This window comes from Pangasianodon hypophthalmus, chromosome 12 (assembly GCF_027358585.1).
Source record: "Pangasianodon hypophthalmus isolate fPanHyp1 chromosome 12, fPanHyp1.pri, whole genome shotgun sequence".
NCBI lineage: Eukaryota > Metazoa > Chordata > Actinopteri > Siluriformes > Pangasiidae > Pangasianodon > Pangasianodon hypophthalmus.
This window is the reverse complement of record NC_069721.1, coordinates 2,786,124-2,804,907: the sequence shown is the minus strand read 5'-3', so window position 1 is coordinate 2,804,907 and position 18,784 is coordinate 2,786,124. Positions and strand designations below refer to the sequence as shown.

The following is an 18,784-nucleotide window of genomic DNA, read 5'->3' as shown; positions in this document are numbered from 1 at the left end:
TGTTAGCATGAGCATTAGCTGTACATTTGAACTATTATCATCTTTGAGCCATAACTTCGTTATTTACATAATTTTGGCATATAACATATAAATCTTCAAAGTAGTTGCTCATGGATATAGCAATCTTATTAGAATGGGTCTGCTCACTGGTTTAACTTTGAACATCAAAACCTGTATTACTGTATACGTGCTTACCTTAGAAAAAAATTTTACACCTTAGCACTGTTAAATTCTGGATTCTGATTGGTCAGAAGGTATTGATGATTTTTTTTTTTAAATAACTAATCACAGGTTTATATTAATGCGCTCTTTCTAAAATGTTCTAAAATCATTTAAACAATATTTAACATGTTTATTTAACATTTATGGAAGGAGTCTCCAGTGTCAGTGCTTTGTAACAGTCAGACGTAAAGCTGTAGCTTTATCTTTTCCGAAACGCGGAAAGTCTTCAGGACAGAGGTTACACTTTTGCAGTTTCTCTGTAACATGACAAGCTGCGTTTTTTTGTCTTATCGACTTCACAAGAGAGAAAAAAAAGAGAGGCTGGTGAGGAAACGACTGTTTATAGCTGCTATATTGTAAGTGATAACAGGAACTGACTTGTTTTGCCGACGTTCTACAACATTAAATGTAACTATAAACAGAAAAAAAAGTATGAAGTTTTGTTCTTTAATAAATTTTTTTAAAAATGTAATCGTTGGCAAAGTTTTATTGAATAAGAGGAATAAAAAACATCAGGAGGTGCACCAAACACAATTGTTTATTCCTTATGTATTAATTATTTGGGTCAAAAATGCTGTAAATGATTGTTCATCATCAAACGATTTTTAAAAATTGATGGGTTAGGGTTAGGGGTTAGGGTTGGGGTTAGGGGTTAGGGTTAGGGGTTAGGGGTTGGGGTTAGGGGTTAGGGTTAAGGTTATTTCCCAAGATAACCCAGAGATTGCTAAGGTTCTGTTTTCACAAATCCTTCATAAAGCAATACTTTCTGATGAGAAAGAGATGAGATGTGTCACAATAGTCGAAACTACCTTTTTTTGTATATTGTTTAATATAGTGTTTATCTCAGTGCAGGTTCTCGATGAAGTCTTTCATATGCTGGTGCGAAAGGGAATGTCAACGTCAGCCATTTGTCTGGCGTAGTCCTCATCAAACATTTGGGACTGAGCTGGTGTGAAGTAGTTGGTCCAGTCTCCAACCTCCCCTGTGGAAAAGAAGCATATTAATCATACATAGTGTAACACTGACTTGGGGTGAACCAGGAGAAATGTTATTAATGCTGTACATCCAGACCTTTTCTCATAAAATTAGAGATGGAATGGTCAAACACTGCCTCTGGGATGAACGAGTAGTTGGCCATTGGATTGTCCTTCAAAACTTTAAAGGATGTCAACTCCACAATCTTGTCAATGATATCATCAGATAGCGACAGGTCCAGGTACCGCATGATCCTCACTATTTCTCGACGAGGGTTCTGAATTTGGAAGGAAAACCAATAAGTAATGAGTATGAAGGTCAACCTATACCAGGAGTCCCCAAACTGGGGGTCATTACCCCATGTGGGGTTGCTTGAGTTACATATGGGGTTATTAGATAAACCCACAATCTCCTCTTTTGTTTCATTCAGTTAGACAGATATTGTGTGCTAATATTTTGAAATGTCAATGGGAGTCACTTTCAGACAAGTCATGTTTAAATTAATATATGCCATTTTACTCTTTTTCACTATCCTAAAATGGTGCACTAGTGTAGTTCACCAAAAAAAAAGGACAATTTTCCTGTCCATCTACCTTCACTAAACAAACTAGTGTTGTGTCTCAAATCGCACACTTATGTGGCCTACTATTTTAGACTGTTATTGAGTACTAACACTAACTGGATTTCCTATTATAGTTAGTGGTTTAATTTTAAAAACCTGTGAATGTTGTCTCCAAGCCTAACAACAGGTCTGTTTTGCAAACCAGTCTTCTGGATTTTCTAAATCAGTTAATGCATTTGAATATAAGCTTAGACTTTTCTAATTGAGATGCAGCTCATGACGACAATTTTATAATTGCTAAACGTTTTACAGCTCGACTTGGAAACCTGATGGACAGGGATGTTCTGGCTCTGATGTGCTGTCTAGTGGATGCCGCTTTTAAATCTTTAAATGTGTGAACAATGCCACCCGTGCTACTGCTGCTTCTGAACAAGCATGCAGAATCATGTATCATGTATAAACCAGGCTGCTTCAGGTCAAGCCACATAATACCACCCCAGTGTGGATTTTCCTATAACAACACAACAGTTCTTCATCAGACCAAGCCACCTTCTTCCATTGCTCCATGGTCCATTTCTGATGTTCACGTGCCCATTGCAGGTGGTGGACAGGGGTCAGCATGGGGCACTCTGACCGGTCTGCAGCTAGGCGGGGTGCAGGGTGCAATCGCAAGGGTTACAGACAATTTGGAAATGCCAAGCAGCCTACAGCACATGTCTTTGGACTGGGGGAGGAAACCAGAGTACCTGTATATATATGATTGGCATTTCCAAATTGTATATATATAATATACAAACACACACAGTAGAGGGTCATTTGCCCAGAAATTTTAGTTGCAGCCTGGAAGCCACCAAACCATGTTGTGAACTTCTACATGATATCAATGGCTAAGAAACCATTAAAAACATCTCATACCTCTTTCATGTCCTCATAGAAAAGGTAAAGAATATTCTTCTTCTCTCTTTCCTTCCAGTAACCTTTCACATGGTCATACCAAGATCCCCAGCCCACTGTGGACATATGAGTGAAGAACAGCAATTATCAGGTACTGTAATAGCAATGCATGAAAGCATGAAGTACAGCAGATCTTTCAGATTACTGAACATTGAGTCTCACATTTTCCCTTCATGAACTTCTGGAGATATTCTCCCCATGAACCCGGTTCTGGCTGAGTCAGATTCATTCTGTCAAAGTGGTAGTAGCTGACCAGGTTGTCTTTAGCATTTCGAGCCACGTAAATAACCTAAATAACAAGAGGTGTATTTAGAAAGATGACTATTATGGCTAATAATTACAATTTCTTCCTAAACCATTTTTGGGATTACTTTGTTGGGAACTTTGTTGGTCATAAATGTACCAGAAAAGCTAATAGAAGATGCACACCACATGGTACTACAGAAGCTCCCTAGTTTCTAAACCTGTCTAATTTCCACACATTTTAACACTTATTTTTCAATAAGTTTGTTTGCTAGCTTATGATTTTGATGTCTAAAGTAGTGCAAACAGAAGTGTTTGCCCTATCATTGTGAGACTGTGAGTTTGAATCCCAATGATGCCACAGCCATCTGTGCCTAGCAGCCAAAGGAGCAAATTGGCCGTGTTTTCTGGTTGGGATGGTTGTTATATGCTCTCTTCCTGTCTGCCCTGTGAGTCAGCATGAGCAGCAGTCCAAAAAGATACAGTTGTCTGGCTTCATGTATCTTGGAGGAAGTAGATTCAAGCCTTCATCCTACTCATTCTGGACTATCCAGACACCTGTACTGACCTGCCACAGTACTGGTTTACCAAACCATCCTACTTCACTGACCTGTGCCCAATATTCCCTTTCAAAGAATTGATATGGTCCTAGTCAACCACCTCTCCTCATCCCAAAGAATAGAGGTTGCCAAGTTGCAAGCAGAGTTTCCCTGTACCTGATCACAATAATCTCAAAGAGCACCACATTGGGACTCCACCAGAGATGGTTGTGTGCAGCCACCTGGTGTCTAAGTTTGAAGCCTATCCAATGCAATGGATTGACGAACTGCTCGTTTGGTTAGGCAGACTCACTTTTATTCAATACTGGATTTTGGCAGATCCCCTTTATTATTTATAGTAATGATTGACAGCGGCACATTAAGCATCTGATGCCTGTTCTGAGATCACTGAGACAGGCAGGGCTCCCAGCAAACTCAAAGAAGTGTGCAGTTGGATGGGTGGAAGTACAGGTACTGGGCTTCCACTTGGGTCATGGGCAAGTGCATCCCCTAAGTGATAAGGCAGGCTGGCAATTGTCGCATGGTTTTACCTAATTATATCAACCTCATCAGCTGTCTGACTGACTTCACTAAAAAGGGAGTGCCAGATCTGATCTAGTGGACAGAGCTGTGCCAACAGGCTTTTACTCAGGTACTGCACTTTACTCAGGTACTACAGTACACAGGTACTGCACTCTTACATTCTCCAGACTTCTCTTTCCCCTTTGTATTACAGATGGATACATTGGACAGTGGGCTGGATGCAGGAATTATTAAGTAAAGTTTTACCTCTGCCTAGTACAAAGCACTGACACTTCAGAATCCTTCCATAAAAGTTCAATAAACATCTCCTTACAGAAAACTTCACTATATCAACAATTACATACATTTTACATTTACACCAGGTATAACATGATATTCAATATTTACACTCACCTTGCATTTATTTTCCCAGAATCCTTCAGGCACCAGCTGTATGGGTAGATGCGTCTTGATGAATCTGGGAGGTTTCATTGTTTTTATTAGGTCCAGTCCTGGAGAACAGGTGGACAAAAGCCAGATTTCAGCAAGTTCTGACTGCTACATTTGGGCATAATATTAAGGAGAAGGGCAGGAATGTTTAAGCCCTCTAGTACACTATATGACTATGTATGTGTCCATCACTCCCACATGTGCTTGTTGAACAACCTATTACAGATTTATTCCCACCTTTGCTGTTATAATAACCTTTGCTGTGGGGATTTTCCCCACTCAGCCACAAGAGCATTAGTGAGGTATTTGGTGCGGTTGAGGTCAAGGCTCTGTGCAGGCTACTCAAGTTCTTGGAAACACCTTGGCAACTCATGTATTTATGGACATTGTTTTATGCACAAGGGCATTGTCATGCTGGAACAGGGTTTGGCCCATTAGTTCCAGTGAAGGGAAATCTTAATGCTACAGCCTACAAAGACATTCTAGACAACTTTGTGGCAACAATATGGGGAAGGCCCACATATGGCTGTGATGGTCAGGTGACCACATACTGTATGTATCTGTGATGGAGATGAGTTATAACAGTGTTATTGACATTGTAATCAAATGTCAGAAGAAACACAAACCATGATCTTCGTGATAGCAGGGTCTAGTAAGGAATGCTTGCTGTAGTGGAAGTGAAAGATGTAAATGAGCATGTATTTGTGACCATGTATTTTTACCTGATGGAATAGGAGGAGGAGAAGTGATCTCCAGAAATGGGAAGCGTACAATATTTGGAGCTCTCCTGCAAATCTCAGCATCTCCATTATGCAGCAGCAGATCCACTATTTCCTGGGTCCATGTGGTACCTGTTTCATGGATGAACACATTTTTGACCATAAGCATATGTAGAACCCAGTGTGTGTGTAAAGGTGGGTGGGAAGGAGGACTTTAGACATGACATTTATAAATAGTATAGTATAAGTTTGGAATAGGATCTAATTGTCATTAAGAGAAAAACGCAGCCAGCCAGTACACCTGCTTCATCATCACTATAAGTTTAAAAAGTAGTAGGAGGACTAAACTACTTCCTTGTGGTTCTCGTTTTACAATGTTGTAGCAATAGCTATAAATGTGTGTCAGTGATGTAGAAGAAGTAGCAGAAAGGTTTTGATGTGAACTTATAAAAGATTTTCAAGATCATTACCAAGAGCAAAAGTCACATCAATAAACTAGAAAAACAAATAAGCCTATAAAACAAGGGTTAGGGTTAGGGTTAGACAGTAGGGGTTTAACTGAATATGAATATTCTCCTATTATACGAATACAGATATGAAAAAAGGGAAAAAAAAATTGTACGCTTGTCAGAAAGCTCCAGACTAGGTGTTCAGGCAGAGAAAAAGGTAGACTTGTTTTGTTCCTTTTCTAATTATCTCCAGAGGAAACAGATTAATAGTGGTTTGCATTTCTGATTGTTAGTAGATACAGTAGTAGTGAAACTGATCCAACTCCATTTCTTAGTCAGATTTGGAGTAAATCGGGAATTCATCTCACACCTGGAAATTAGTTTGTGCTCAGTAATTTGCACAAGGACATTGTGTATATGTAACATTCCAGATGTTCCTTGTTTAAATTTAACAATTAAAGAACAAGGCTATTACTCTTTGATGACATTTGTGGCATTAAAAGATAATAATTCTGGAATAGTAGCTGACATTTTGAGGATATCTTGCATACTGACCACAATCTGGCTGTAACATAAACGCTAGGTTTATATTAATGTGTTCTTTTAATATGTTGTTTCTATAGTAACCGCTCTTTCACAGGGATGTATATGGCGGACGCTCCACATAAACAAATTTAAAGACGTGTAATTGCTGATATGGTGAGATTTTTCTGTAAGGAGACATTTATTTCACATTCATGGAACCAATCTCCAGTGTTAGGGTAAAGCTACTTTTTGCTATGTCTATTCAATGCTTTTCTCATTTAACACAATAATGACTTTAAATGGGGAGTAATTTCTCAGCCAAAATTGATGTGCGATTAATTGCGATTAATTTGATGAACTAATCGGCACATCGTGGAATTAATTCGATTAAAAAAAACAGCCCTAATTATAATGCATTCCCCTTTAGAGATCATGAGCGTGACATCCTGAATAAATTCCATCATTAATTCCTGAATTAGGCTTTAAAACTGTGCGTTCTATATACTGATCAACAGAGACTGATCCTAATATGTAATGACTAAGTGTTTTTACCTGCTTTAGGGTAGGTGGAGATGAGAAAATCGGACGGATCTGGACAGAAAGCCCAAATGGAGCTCCAGTTTTGAGCAATCCAGTTCATGAGAGGTACGCCTCGCACCTCAACCAGAGGAAAACGACAGATTGAACTGGCAGCCTTGTTTATGGCTTCTTCATAACTCATGAGTTCTTCCTTCTTGTCCTTCTTGTCCATCTTGTCCATCTTGTTCTATTGCCAAAGATCTGATTCTCCACAAAGATTCTATTATTAAAGATATTTAAGTTTAAAATGCATGCTCTGCACATATCCTTGCTTAGTTCTTTAAAAACTTTAAAATCTTACTTCCTGTCCTTTGCAGCTTCTTTATTTGAAGTTCCAGTTGCAATGCTTATCTTCTCTCTTCTTCAAAGAAGTGATATTTATTAGATGTTTATACGAAGCTTCTTGTGGTTTTTCTCTCTAATCTGTTGTTAACCTTTTGTTTGCTCACTCTACTTTTTTCCCTCTTACTCCATCCACCTCTATATGTCCTTCTATTCTGGAGGTTCCTGAAGTGCAGAGCTGTTACATAATCCGTCAGGAAGCAGCGGTTAAATTCCACATTTTTCACTGTCCATATCTCAAAGCTTAGGGAGCGTCTGATGTACTGCGATTCATAGAAAAGTGGAGAGATGGCCAGCAGTGTGTGTACAAGAGCTAATTATGGAAAAGCTGTGGATAATTTTAGAGCAAATTACAATTTCCCCTGAATATGATTTGTCTTTTACTTATTTATTGCTGCTTATTGTAAACAGATGTATGTGTGTGAATGGACACACCAGCCAAACCACTCTGGGAATTCATGAAGAATGTAAATATATTTCCTTTTAACTATATGCAATCTAAACAGAAGCTCTAAAACCAAAAGGTTCAAAGTAACATAATTAAATTAATGGCTTGACTGTAATAAGATACTGTGTTAGCAATTCATTCTGCAATGACTGCATAATCTTTTAAATGATTCATCTATATGTGCTAATGTTTGTTAGTTTGATTTTTTTTTTTTTTACATTTTGCATCATTTCCTCTTTTCTGTGCAATTTCAAACATTCAGAGAACACTAAATATAAATATATTCAGTATATTCATGATTTCAGTGCATTTGGTGCTTTATAACCATTATATTACTGAATTAAGGTGAAGATCCAAAGCCTATTTTCCTACCAGTTTTAGACCCTTGTTTAAGATCTACTTCTGTTAAAATCATGTCTTTCCAGACTGTCCCTGGTACAAGTTAAACTTTGAACTGCTATGAAATCGGCTCTTGGGTGGACCAATCACTGAACGTTCCCAGAACCTTGGCAAAGATTCAAACTTCCCCCACAGGAAATGAGCTATTTTGCAGCTGGATGTATACCACATATGTACACACACACACACACACACACACAGTGTTGAATATTTTGAAATGCTGAATAAAATGTTTTTAATGTTACATTTAACCCCTGGCTATGTTACAACTAACTCTGTAACTAACCTATGTACATTTCACTTTTTCACATTTCACTGAACATACATGGAAATCCAATGTAGTGCTGAAAACAGAATGGGGAAAATGCATCATGCAGGATGACCAGCAGAGGATGCATATGTATCACTCACAGACAGCGACTTAGATACAGTAGGTCAGGTTCAAAATGGACCCGAAACTTTGTCTGTGGGAAGAAATTAATCCCAGACAAATGAGTGACAAGATTTTTGAGAAAATTCAGGGCGCTTCAGGCCTTTTCACTGGAAAACGCTGAAGAAACCAGTGACAAAAAGATGTCATTTTTCAATCATAAATTATAACAATAAGTAGTATTTTGCAGAACATAAATGCCACGAGTCAAACTGGGGTCCTTTAAGTATGAATTTCGGAGCACATTTTCTTTTAACAACAATGGAGATGTAGGAATATCAAAAAATACATACAATGAACATACACTTTTGACAATTTTTTAAAAAAATTAATTAAATGATTATTTTTTTGGAAAGGCCTGCAAAGATATGCACTATTTGTCCATATAGTACACAATAATAAGGGATTTATTTATAATCGCACTATCTGTTGCACCCAGATGAGCATGGGTTCGCTTTTGAGTCTGGTTCCTCTCAAGGTTTCTTCCTCATATTGTCTCAATTTCCTTGCCACTGTCGCCTCTGTCTTGCTTATTAAGGATAAATTCACATATTTACAATATATTTTTTGTGAATCCATTTATTTCTGTAAAGCTGCTTCGTGACAATGTCCATTGTTAAAAGCGCTATACAAATAAAATGGAATTGAATTGAATATGCTGCCTTGTGCACAGCGCATGATCTGCACATGCTGCAGTATATGGAGTGGAGGCTCAGTGTCTGAAAGCCTATTTATTTTGTTTGTACACGAGAAATGGTAACATGGTAGAAATATATTTTATTTTGGAGCTCTGTAAGGAAGTGGTAAAACCAATTAGTGTGTCTCCTATTAGTATCCACACATGGGAACCTTAGAGAGCCTCTCAGATGCCAACAGAATGTAAAGCTTGCAAAAGACAAGAAACTTTCTGTAAATCTTCCACGCCTTGTGGGTTTGATAACAGAACAGATTCTGAACTGCTAAATAATAGCAGTGATAAATATGTTTATTGCTTTTATTGCTTTTTTAGTGTCCAGTGGCTGGTGAGGCAACAAAACCGCAGACATAGAGAAGCAATGATGTAATACCCAGCAATAATCCAGCAGCTGGTATTAAGGCAAAATTCAAAGTTAGCAGTTCAAGATGCCCTGCTCAAAAAAAAAAAAAGAAAAAAGTTTTGACATTGTCATTTTTTAAAAAATTCCTTGTTTGGCTTGGTTCTTTATGGGGTTAGAACTGTTTCATATTTAGAAATAAATAGATTATGGTCCACAAATAAATGTAGAGAGATTCACAAAAATTAAACGAATTCACAAATAAATAGAATGAGATCCACAAATATATGTTAGGAGTTTCACAAAAATGAACACACACACACACACACACACACACACACTATATATATATATATATATATATATATATATATATATATATATATATATATATATATATATATATATATATATATATATATACATACATCATATTACAAAAATATATGATTTATTTGTTTAACTTACACATTAACACAATCTGTAATCTTTCTCCAACAGTTCTCTCTTGCTTTAGCAGCAGAAACAATATTACTCCGTGCCTGTAATACATTTTTGCATTCTTCATATTTGTGCGGAAAAATAAACGCATCTCGCTCTATCCATGTTGACTGCAATTGGTTGTTCGGTGCGGACATCACGCTTTTATGTGCACGTGCTCGTGGATTAATCATAGCTTAAGGATCAAAGCCTGAGCTGACAGAGGAAGTTGATGAGCAGCGTCATGGCACCAATAAAGCCTGATTGGATTGCTTTGGTTTTGTAAACTCGAAACTAATCCTGTAACCCTGAGTTTGTTCAACTACCATCATGGTGCAGGCCCCAAGTTGAGAAAATCAGAAACAAGATCAAGAACCAGGGTAACAATCAATATTCCAAAGGCTCGGTTGTATTCTGAGAACTGGAGCTCGACATCTATTCTGGTGTAGACATGACAAATATACACAAATCAAAAATATGTTCTGGATTAGACCACAAAAATACCAGTTCTAGGGTTATGTTTTATTAAAATATTTGAAAATGGTCACTTTCCATCAAATATTTATTAAGATTACACCTAATTTAGATGTATTATAAGACATTTCTCTTTGGAGACCATAGTGTTAATTCTTTAATTAGGATTTAAAACAGTGCTTTTGATATACTGATCAACAGAGACTGGTCGTAATTTGTAATGAGTCCGTGTTTTTACCCGCTTTAGGGTAGGTGGAGATCGTGAATCGATCGTGAATAGAGCTCCAGTTTTGAGCGATACACTTTGCACCTCAGTCAGAGGAAAATGATAGATGGAACTGGCCACCTTGTTTACGGGAATTGGTCCGGTTGAGGTCCTTATCTTCTCTCTTCTGCAAATATGTAGTATACGGTTTTACCTCTAACCCTTCGGACTGCTTTGCTCTTTCTTCCTTTTTTCCCCCACTATATCTGATGGGACCCCCACTATGCTGGAACTGAGCAAGCATCTGATGTACTGCGACAGAAAAGTTGGAGAGACGACCAACAATGTGCATAATTTCCCCTGGATGTGAACTGTTGCTATTACTGCTTAGCATAAACAGCAAAAACGATTTTAGGAATTCGTGAACAATGTAGATCAATTCCCTTTTAAATACATGCAGTGTGAACAGCAGCACTAGAAAGAACGATTCAGATGAACTTTAATGGCATGACTGTAACAGTTATACAGTATTAGCATCACAGTATTAGCATTCTTAATGCTTTATTGGTTAAATCACTAATTTGTTTATATTTTGGAAATCAGAACCTACTAAGTGTGTTAGAAAATACTGCAGGAGGGTAGCACAATATCAGACACACTGATGGGCCGTGGACAAAATGTCTGAGGCAGAGACTCAGTGTGAATGAATGAATTGTTTGTTTGTTTGTTTGTTGTTAGGTTTTTATTTTTAGGTCTCAAAAAAAAAAAAAAAGTATTGGCTAATTTTTTTTAGAAGAAATGATAGTAGACTGTGTTTAAACTAACACTGAACTTTTATATTCATTTAAATGACAATACTGGCAGTTTTGGACAAATTAAATGATCAGTTTAATTTAAAGTTAAATAATGTTTGGCAAAATGACAAAGGTCGACTATTAGATTAAGTTTTTCCTTCACTGTTTTGTTGTACACCTACTCTCTTATAACTGCTATAAAAGTTAAAAAACACATTTCTGCTAAATTCACGCAGGCACTCAGAGAGGGTTCGGCACTCTCTGATCCGTGACCAATAGGAACACTTGGTCTCCAGAGGTGGCCGCTATAAGCCCCGCCCACTTTTCAGATGGACAGACTGAAGAACTGAACACGGCAGAGGGCAAGTCAAACAACCGTGACTTCACCTGAGGAGAAAATAGTCAAAAGTGAGAATTTTTTTATATATGTAATATTTAGTGAAAGAATACTTAGTACATTCGTTGCAGTATATCATTGTTATAAGACATGATTATTATTAATATTATAACTGTTGTTATATAATATCTAGGATAAATATTTTCAAATCTGAATCCAATTCTATTAATGCACTCGTTCTAATACGTTATGGTTTCTATGGTAACGACTAATTCACGGGGAATTCTATGGTGGACACTCCGCATAAGCAGATTTAAATGAAGGATTTTATGAAGGAGTCTCCGGTGTCAGTGCTTTGTAACAGTCAGAGGTAAAGCTGTAACTTTAACACGGGAAAGTCTTCAGGACAGAATAGTTTACGCTTTGTGGTTTCTCCACAACATGACAAGCTTTTTTTGTTATATTAACTTCAAGAGTTAGAGGCTGGTGAGGGAACAGCTGTTTACAGCTGTTATAACGTAAGTGAAAACAGGAACTAACTTGGTTCACGGATGTTCCACAACATTAGGTGTAACTATAAACAAATAAAACATACGTGTTATTCTTAAATAAACCGAAAAATGTAACCATTGGGAAATTGCTGCAGTATAAGAGGAATAAAACACTTGGCATCATGGCAGTTTTGACCACAAACTTTGTCCTCAAACTTTCACAAAACTTCCTTCCTTTAATCCTTTCCAAGAAGGACTCCTTCAAACGGTGTCCTTATCCCGCCTTCTGAACAGAACTTCTCACTTGCCAAAAAACCTACCTACCTACACTTCCAAATGAAATGCCGGAGTGCCAATATTTTTAAGCGCCCATTAGATGTTATTAGCTGGTAATATTTCAGTGATACACACCGTCAGACTGTGGCGATCGAAGACCCTCAGTGCGTTAGCATGACCGCCGGCTGCTATTATATGATCTCGGCCCAACCACTGGCACGTGTAGATCTGTGATTAGATAATGATAGGAATACCTTTCAGTCGTAATGTGTTTGGGTGTGTTTGGGTGTGTACATGTGTGTATGTGTGTTTATGCTTACCATGCTGTCTCCGTGTGGGTCTGGGGGAACACTGGTCACTTTCTTGCCTGAACTGTAATCCCAGACCTAAATTTAATGAAGAATGTTTCATTTAAAATAGAGGGAGATTTTGTAGCTTTTTGTAGCTGATTTTTATTTATTTATTTTTTTTAATGTGTTGTATATTTTAGTTAAATGTTCCAGTCGCAAACTAGGTCATGTGACATTGCCACAACAGTCTACCTAATGTTAGCTATGCTAGCAGAAAAAGTGTTCTGATGACTCAATAGTTGTTATTATAATTTTTGATTTGATAAAGCAGACATATTTAATTAGTTGAAACCGAGATATTTTAAGAATTATTGTCAATAGAGCAGAAGCCTATTGGACTGCATGGAGTCTATAATTAGTAAGTATCCTCCCTGAGTTTACCTCCAAAGTGGTGTATTTCCTCCAGGAACCAGACAGAATCTGATTGGTTGACGGGTCAATGTCGAGGGCCTCGCCACACACATGAGGACCGTAAATCATTCTGAGTAAAGATAAAACAAAAAAACTTCATGCTCTTCGCACTTATTAACAGTGGCATTACTGTCACCATTCCAATGTTGATTACTTTCCCATAGCAGCACATCACTATTATACCACAGCAAAGACTCCTTCCTTAAATTACTCCTTAAAGAAACAACATATATCACCATTAAAAAAAAAAAAAAAAATCTGTTTATATGGAGCATCCACCATAGAAGTCCCTGTATCAAGGATTCTGCCTTTGTGTTGTGTTTCCCATAGCGACAATCACCATGTGCCTTTGTTTATATTTTACCATGTGGAATAACTATGCCTAATGTATCACTTCAATAATATATATTAAGTTGAATATAAATACTGTACCTGACTGCATGTTGCTGTCTGGTGTCCCAGAACTAAAAAAAACCCACAATGTGATTATATTACTGATTACAGACTCTTATTATATGACGCGATACTGCAACATATCAGCTACTATTCAATGATCACTCTTCAGTGATTTACTTGAATAGTGTTGTCCCATCCTCCCGAAATGAACTCTGTCTCTCTGTCAGGATGAAATGTCACGGCAAAGATGCGTGAGTCGTGGCCATCCATCACCGTCTTCGTCGAGCTAGGGAAGGTTGAGAAAATGAGGTTTCACAAACAGGATATAATTCCTGTCACATAAAGTCGAAGGAGGAATGGTAAGTGCATGGTGCACTGCATGATGGAAAACTAGGTTTTTCATTATTTACCTGGCCCTGCAGACCTGTATTCTCTGGTGTGTGTTGAGATCGTACAGATGGATGGCTGAATCGGAGCCACCGGTCACTGATTGTTCACCGGACGGAGAAACGGACAGACAGAGGGTCTGCCTCTGCATTCCTCCTTCACCTTCTCCATTATCCCTCGTTTCTTTCAGCCACCACACACACTGCCGGCCCCACACGTACCAGCACCTCACACACCCACTGGCGTCTGAAATACAGAGAGAGAGAGAGAGAGAGAGAGAGAGAGAGAGAGATTTTGCTATTCAGATTTGCTAATCAGATCTTGGTGAGGTCTTTAGCAAAAAACTAGCTAGTCACCTCCTACCGCACCATACTGGAGATTGTGCTGTTTGCTTATTAGAAGGTACAACTTCGTAAATCACTGTTATTTCACCAAACTTGACCTTCGTAGTGCTTATAATCTTGTTCGCATACAGGAGGAGAGTATGAGACTTGGCCAGTAGACACCCAGGAAACTCACACATAATCACACAAAACTGCATATAATGAGTTGTGATCCATTTACAGAGCCTGGACCATTGAGACTACTGTTAGGAAAAATATTCCCGTAAATCCGACATCCCCTTGTTCTGAATGCTCACACTTTGGAGCGCTGACTCATAAAATGGTTATAAACTGGTCCTGCTCTTTTTCAATGAAGTCCTAAGGGTATTAAGGTGGCTGTAAACCAACAGCTGAATTTAATTCTCTAATATAAGAGAAGCAGGCCATGCGTTTCCTCTTGCTCATGTTAAAAACATGATCCAAACCTGTAATTGTTATTACAGTAAAAGTAAAAGTGTTCAAATGTTGTGTGTGTGTGTGTGTGTGTGTAAGTTGTTCTCACAGGTAGCCAGGAGGATGCTGTGTGTTTGGCTGGTGTGTGTGAAGCATAGACTGGTGACAGGCAGAGAGCAGACCACGCTATCTTGGTCTCTCAGAGTGTGAAGCAGTTCCCCTCTGTCAGTGCTGTAGACCTTTAAACACAAACATTAACACTCAGTGTATCTGATCTTCATCTCTGTTAGTCCAAGTGCGCCCACACACACACACACACACACACACACACACACACATCAGTGTTTAAGGACATGGATGAACCTTGATGGAGCTGTCAGCGAGTCCAACAGCGAGTAGAGTCCCATCGTTGCTGAACTGGCAGGTCATGACCTCACAGTCGCACTGTCTGGAACAGAATAGAGGACGTGGATGAGTCCTAATATGCCGTGAGAGACAATAACACGTCATTATAACCAGGAACACTGTGTGTGTGTGTGTGTGCTGGTGTGTATGTGTACTCTTTCACAAATCACTGAGCTGCACTATTGACCAATCAGAATCCAGCATTCAGCAGAACTGTAGTGTAAATGAGATTAGGGCTCTACGTAAATCAGCTACACAACAACACTAAACACACAATTTTAGGCTAAAAAGGTTAAAAAACAAACAAACAAAAGAAAAAAAACACAAATTCTGGTTAGAACAGATTCTACACATTTTAGCATTTGGGACATTTTTTTTTTAACTCTAGTAAACACATTAACTAGGCCAAGATCCTCCACCTCAATCACTGCTAGTGGCCGTTTAAAGCAGCAGTTTGTAATTACAGACCTCTGCTGGTTGCCAAGTGAATTACAATGAATGCACTGACTAAGTTTCTCTTCCCTCAACTGGTCCCACGCCGTCTGCTGAAACTATGAATACTTTGTGAGTTGCCTTTTAAGTAAAAAAGGGGTGGAGCTGGTGCAAATCTGTTCCACTTTGAAGTGGAGGAAAATTCTGGGCCTGAAAAAATGTGAACACTCAAAAACTAGAAACTAGTGTGAGTCACTGCATGATGATTTTTGTGAATCCTGTGTTTTCTAAGGTATCTGTGCTCTTGAAAACTGTGATTATTATAGAGCTAGAAAAACAAATGCTACTAACTGCACCTTTAAAGTAATGTTACAAACCGCACCTTTAAAGTAATGTTACAAACTGCACCTTTAAAGGGACAAATTACAAACTGCTCATTTACAGCAGCATTACAAACTTCACCTTTAAAACAACATTACAACCTGCACTTTTAAAGCGACGTTACAAACTGCACCTCTAAAATAATGATACAAGCTTCACCTTTAAAACAACATTACAAACCGCACCTTTAAAGCAACTTTACGAACTGGATCTTTAAAACATTACAAACTGCACCTTTAAAGCAAAGTTACAAACTGCACTTTTAACGCAGTGATACAAACTGCATCTTTAATGGAACATTACAAACCACACCTTTAAAGCAACTTTACAGACTTCACCTTTAAAACAACAACATGCACCTTTAAAGTGACGTTACAAACTGCACCTTTAAAACAACATTACAAACCGCACCTTTAAAGCAACGTTACAAACTGCACCTTTAAAGCAATGTTACAAACCACACCTTTAAAGCAGTGATACAAACTGCACCTTTAAAGCAATGTTACAAACTGCACCTTTAAAGCAGTGATACAAACTGAACCTTTAAAGCAGTGATACAAACTGCACCTTTAAAGCAATGTTACAAACTGCACCTTTAAAGCAGTGATACAAACTGCACCTTTAAAGCAACATTACAAACTGCACCTTTAAACCTGTGATACAAACTGCACCTTTAAAGCAACGTTACAAACTGCACCTTTAAAGCAATGTTACAAACTGCACCTTTAAAGCAGTGATACAAACTGCACCTTTAAAGCAGTGATCTAAACTGCACCTTTAAAGCAATGTTACAAACTGCACCTTTAAAGCAGTGTTACAAACTGCACCTTTAAAGCAGTGATACAAACTGCACCTTTAAAGCAGTGATACAAACTGCACCTTTAAAGCAACGTTACAAACTGCACCTTCAAAGCAGTGATACAAACTGCACCTTTAAAGCAATGTTACAAACTGCACCTTTAAAGCAATGATACAAACTGCACCTTTAAAGCAACGTTACAAACTGCACCTTTAAAGCAGTGATACAAACTGCACCTTTAAAGCAGTGATCTAAACTGCACCTTTAAAGCAATGTTACAAACTGCACCTTTAAAGCAGTGTTACAAACTGCACCTTTAAAGCAGTGATACAAACTGCACCTTTAAAGCAATGTTACAAACTGCACCTTTAAAGCAACGTTACAAACTGCACCTTCAAAGCAGTGATACAAACTGCACCTTTAAAGCAATGTTACAAACTGCACCTTTAAAGCAGTGATACAAACTGCACCTTTAAAGCAATGTTACAAACTGCACCTTTAAAGCAATGATACAAACTGCACCTTTAAAGCAACGTTACAAACTGCACCTTTAAAGCAATGTTACAAACTGCACCTTTAAAGCAACGTTACAAACTACACCTTTAAAGCAGTGATACAAACTGCACCTTTAAAGCAACGTTACAAACTGCACCTTTAAAGCAGTGATACAAACTGCACCTTTAAAGCAACGTTACAAACTGCACCTTTAAAGCAGTGATACAAACTGCACCTTTAAAGCAATGTTACAAACTGCACCTTTAAAGCAACGTTACAAACTGCACCTTCAAAGCAGTGATACAAACTGCACCTTTAAAGCAATGTTACAAACTGCACCTTTAAAGCAATGTTACAAACTGCACCTTTAAAGCAGTGATACAAACTGCACCTTTAAAGCAGTGATACAAACTGCACCTTTAAAGCAACGTTACAAACTGCACCTTTAAAGCAGTGATACAAACTGCACCTTTAAAGCAGTGATCTAAACTGCACCTTTAAAGCAAAATTGCAAACTGCACCTTTAAAGCAACGTTACAAACTGCACCTTTAAAGCAATGTTACAAACTGCACCTTTAAAGCAATGTTACAAACTGCACCTTTAAAGCAATGTTCACATGACACGATGTTCACATGGGCTATGTTTTGCTTTTGCTTTGTGGTTCTCACAGTAAGGTCCTGCTCACTATTTAGCATTAGTGTGTCACACTGATCCCGGCTTTATGTTTTGATTTTACGGTCACCTCCTGTGAGCAGGTGTGTATCTAAACACTAGACGCAGGGAGCTGAACAGTGTTCACTACAGTGTGTGTACCCACAGGACAGCGTGTATGCGGAGGTCTCCGTCAGTTCTGGGTGGAGTCTGAGGGACAGATGTCTCTCTGTTGGTAGGGACAGGACTGGGAAGGTGAACGGAGAGAGAAATGTCCTGCTCTGTTTCAGACTCAGCATCAGCCTCGCTCTCTTCTTCTCCCTCCGTGTCCATGGGGTCTGCATCAGAGTCGGACATGCTGAGCAGACCTGGACCGTGACCTTTGACCTTTGACCTCGCTTGCAGGTCCCCATCCTCAACTACTGGAGTTTCCGGCCTGCTGTTTGACAACTAGATAGAAATATAAAGTCAAGTCATATTTTATTTTTGTCTCATTGATTTCCAGGAATGCAGTAGGACAAATCCTGGAGTCTCAAGATCATGCTGTAACATGCAAAATAATCCACACTCTAAAAGAGTGACTGAAATTAAATGCCCAGGATTACACTGCGCTCTGATGACGTCACTTCTGCTAAGTCTAAAAAGTATACATGTTATTTTTAAATAAATGATTTACCTGTAAAGTCATCTTTATTTCAGACTTTCTGGTATTCAGCTTCGACTTTTTTTGGTCTACTTTTTGCGTGATTAGCGACGCCAACAACAGACGTTGCTTAGCAACCACGTCACGTGCTCCTGGATTCCGGAAGTATCATGCTGTCAATTCCAGCAACGTCAACATTAATTATATC

The 18,784-nt window shown here is 38.3% G+C and overlaps 2 protein-coding genes across 2 annotated transcripts; both read right to left on the bottom strand.

The window, feature by feature from the left end:
- Nucleotides 1-320: 320 nt before the first annotated feature.
- Nucleotides 321-7,291, bottom strand: sult1st6 (sulfotransferase family 1, cytosolic sulfotransferase 6). Its single transcript, XM_026947819.3, has 8 exons — nucleotides 7,041-7,291; nucleotides 6,713-6,959; nucleotides 5,190-5,318; nucleotides 4,432-4,529; nucleotides 2,876-3,002; nucleotides 2,675-2,769; nucleotides 1,294-1,474; nucleotides 321-1,204 (listed from the first exon to the last, which is right to left on the bottom strand). Exons 2-8 carry the CDS (start codon nucleotides 6,918-6,920, stop codon nucleotides 1,092-1,094), a joined length of 951 nt encoding a protein of 316 aa, XP_026803620.3. The 5' UTR covers nucleotides 6,921-6,959; nucleotides 7,041-7,291; the 3' UTR covers nucleotides 321-1,091.
- Nucleotides 7,292-10,324: 3,033 nt separating this feature from the next.
- LOC113547522 (uncharacterized WD repeat-containing protein alr2800) lies at nucleotides 10,325-18,716 on the bottom strand. Its single transcript, XM_026947901.3, has 11 exons — nucleotides 18,610-18,716; nucleotides 18,100-18,383; nucleotides 15,133-15,217; nucleotides 14,879-15,008; nucleotides 14,017-14,239; nucleotides 13,784-13,892; nucleotides 13,643-13,674; nucleotides 13,181-13,280; nucleotides 12,770-12,835; nucleotides 12,585-12,677; nucleotides 10,325-11,732 (listed from the first exon to the last, which is right to left on the bottom strand). The coding sequence occupies exons 1-11, from the start codon at nucleotides 18,619-18,621 to the stop codon at nucleotides 11,586-11,588; spliced, it is 1,281 nt and encodes a 426-aa protein (XP_026803702.3). The 5' UTR covers nucleotides 18,622-18,716; the 3' UTR covers nucleotides 10,325-11,585.
- Nucleotides 18,717-18,784: the final 68 nt, after the last annotated feature.

What these genes read in the sequence shown, in the direction of transcription:
- sult1st6 (XM_026947819.3), bottom strand. Translation starts at nt 6,920, where the DNA reads ATGGACAAGATGGACAAGAAGGACAAGAAGGAAGAACTCATGAGTTAT. An exon ending in CTCCACCTACCCTAAAGCAG is followed by an intron (nt 5,319 to 6,712) that starts GTAAAAACACTT and finishes TCCATGAAACAG; the next exon opens with GTACCACATGGACCCAGGAA. An exon ending in CTCTAATTTTATGAGAAAAG is followed by an intron (nt 1,205 to 1,293) that starts GTCTGGATGTAC and finishes TCTTTTCCACAG; the next exon opens with GGGAGGTTGGAGACTGGACC.
- LOC113547522 (XM_026947901.3), bottom strand. An exon ending in CTCCGCATACACGCTGTCCT is followed by an intron (nt 15,218 to 18,099) that starts GTGGGTACACAC and finishes ATTCTGTTCCAG; the next exon opens with ACAGTGCGACTGTGAGGTCA. An exon ending in ATACAGGTCTGCAGGGCCAG is followed by an intron (nt 13,893 to 14,016) that starts GTAAATAATGAA and finishes AACCTTCCCTAG; the next exon opens with CTCGACGAAGACGGTGATGG.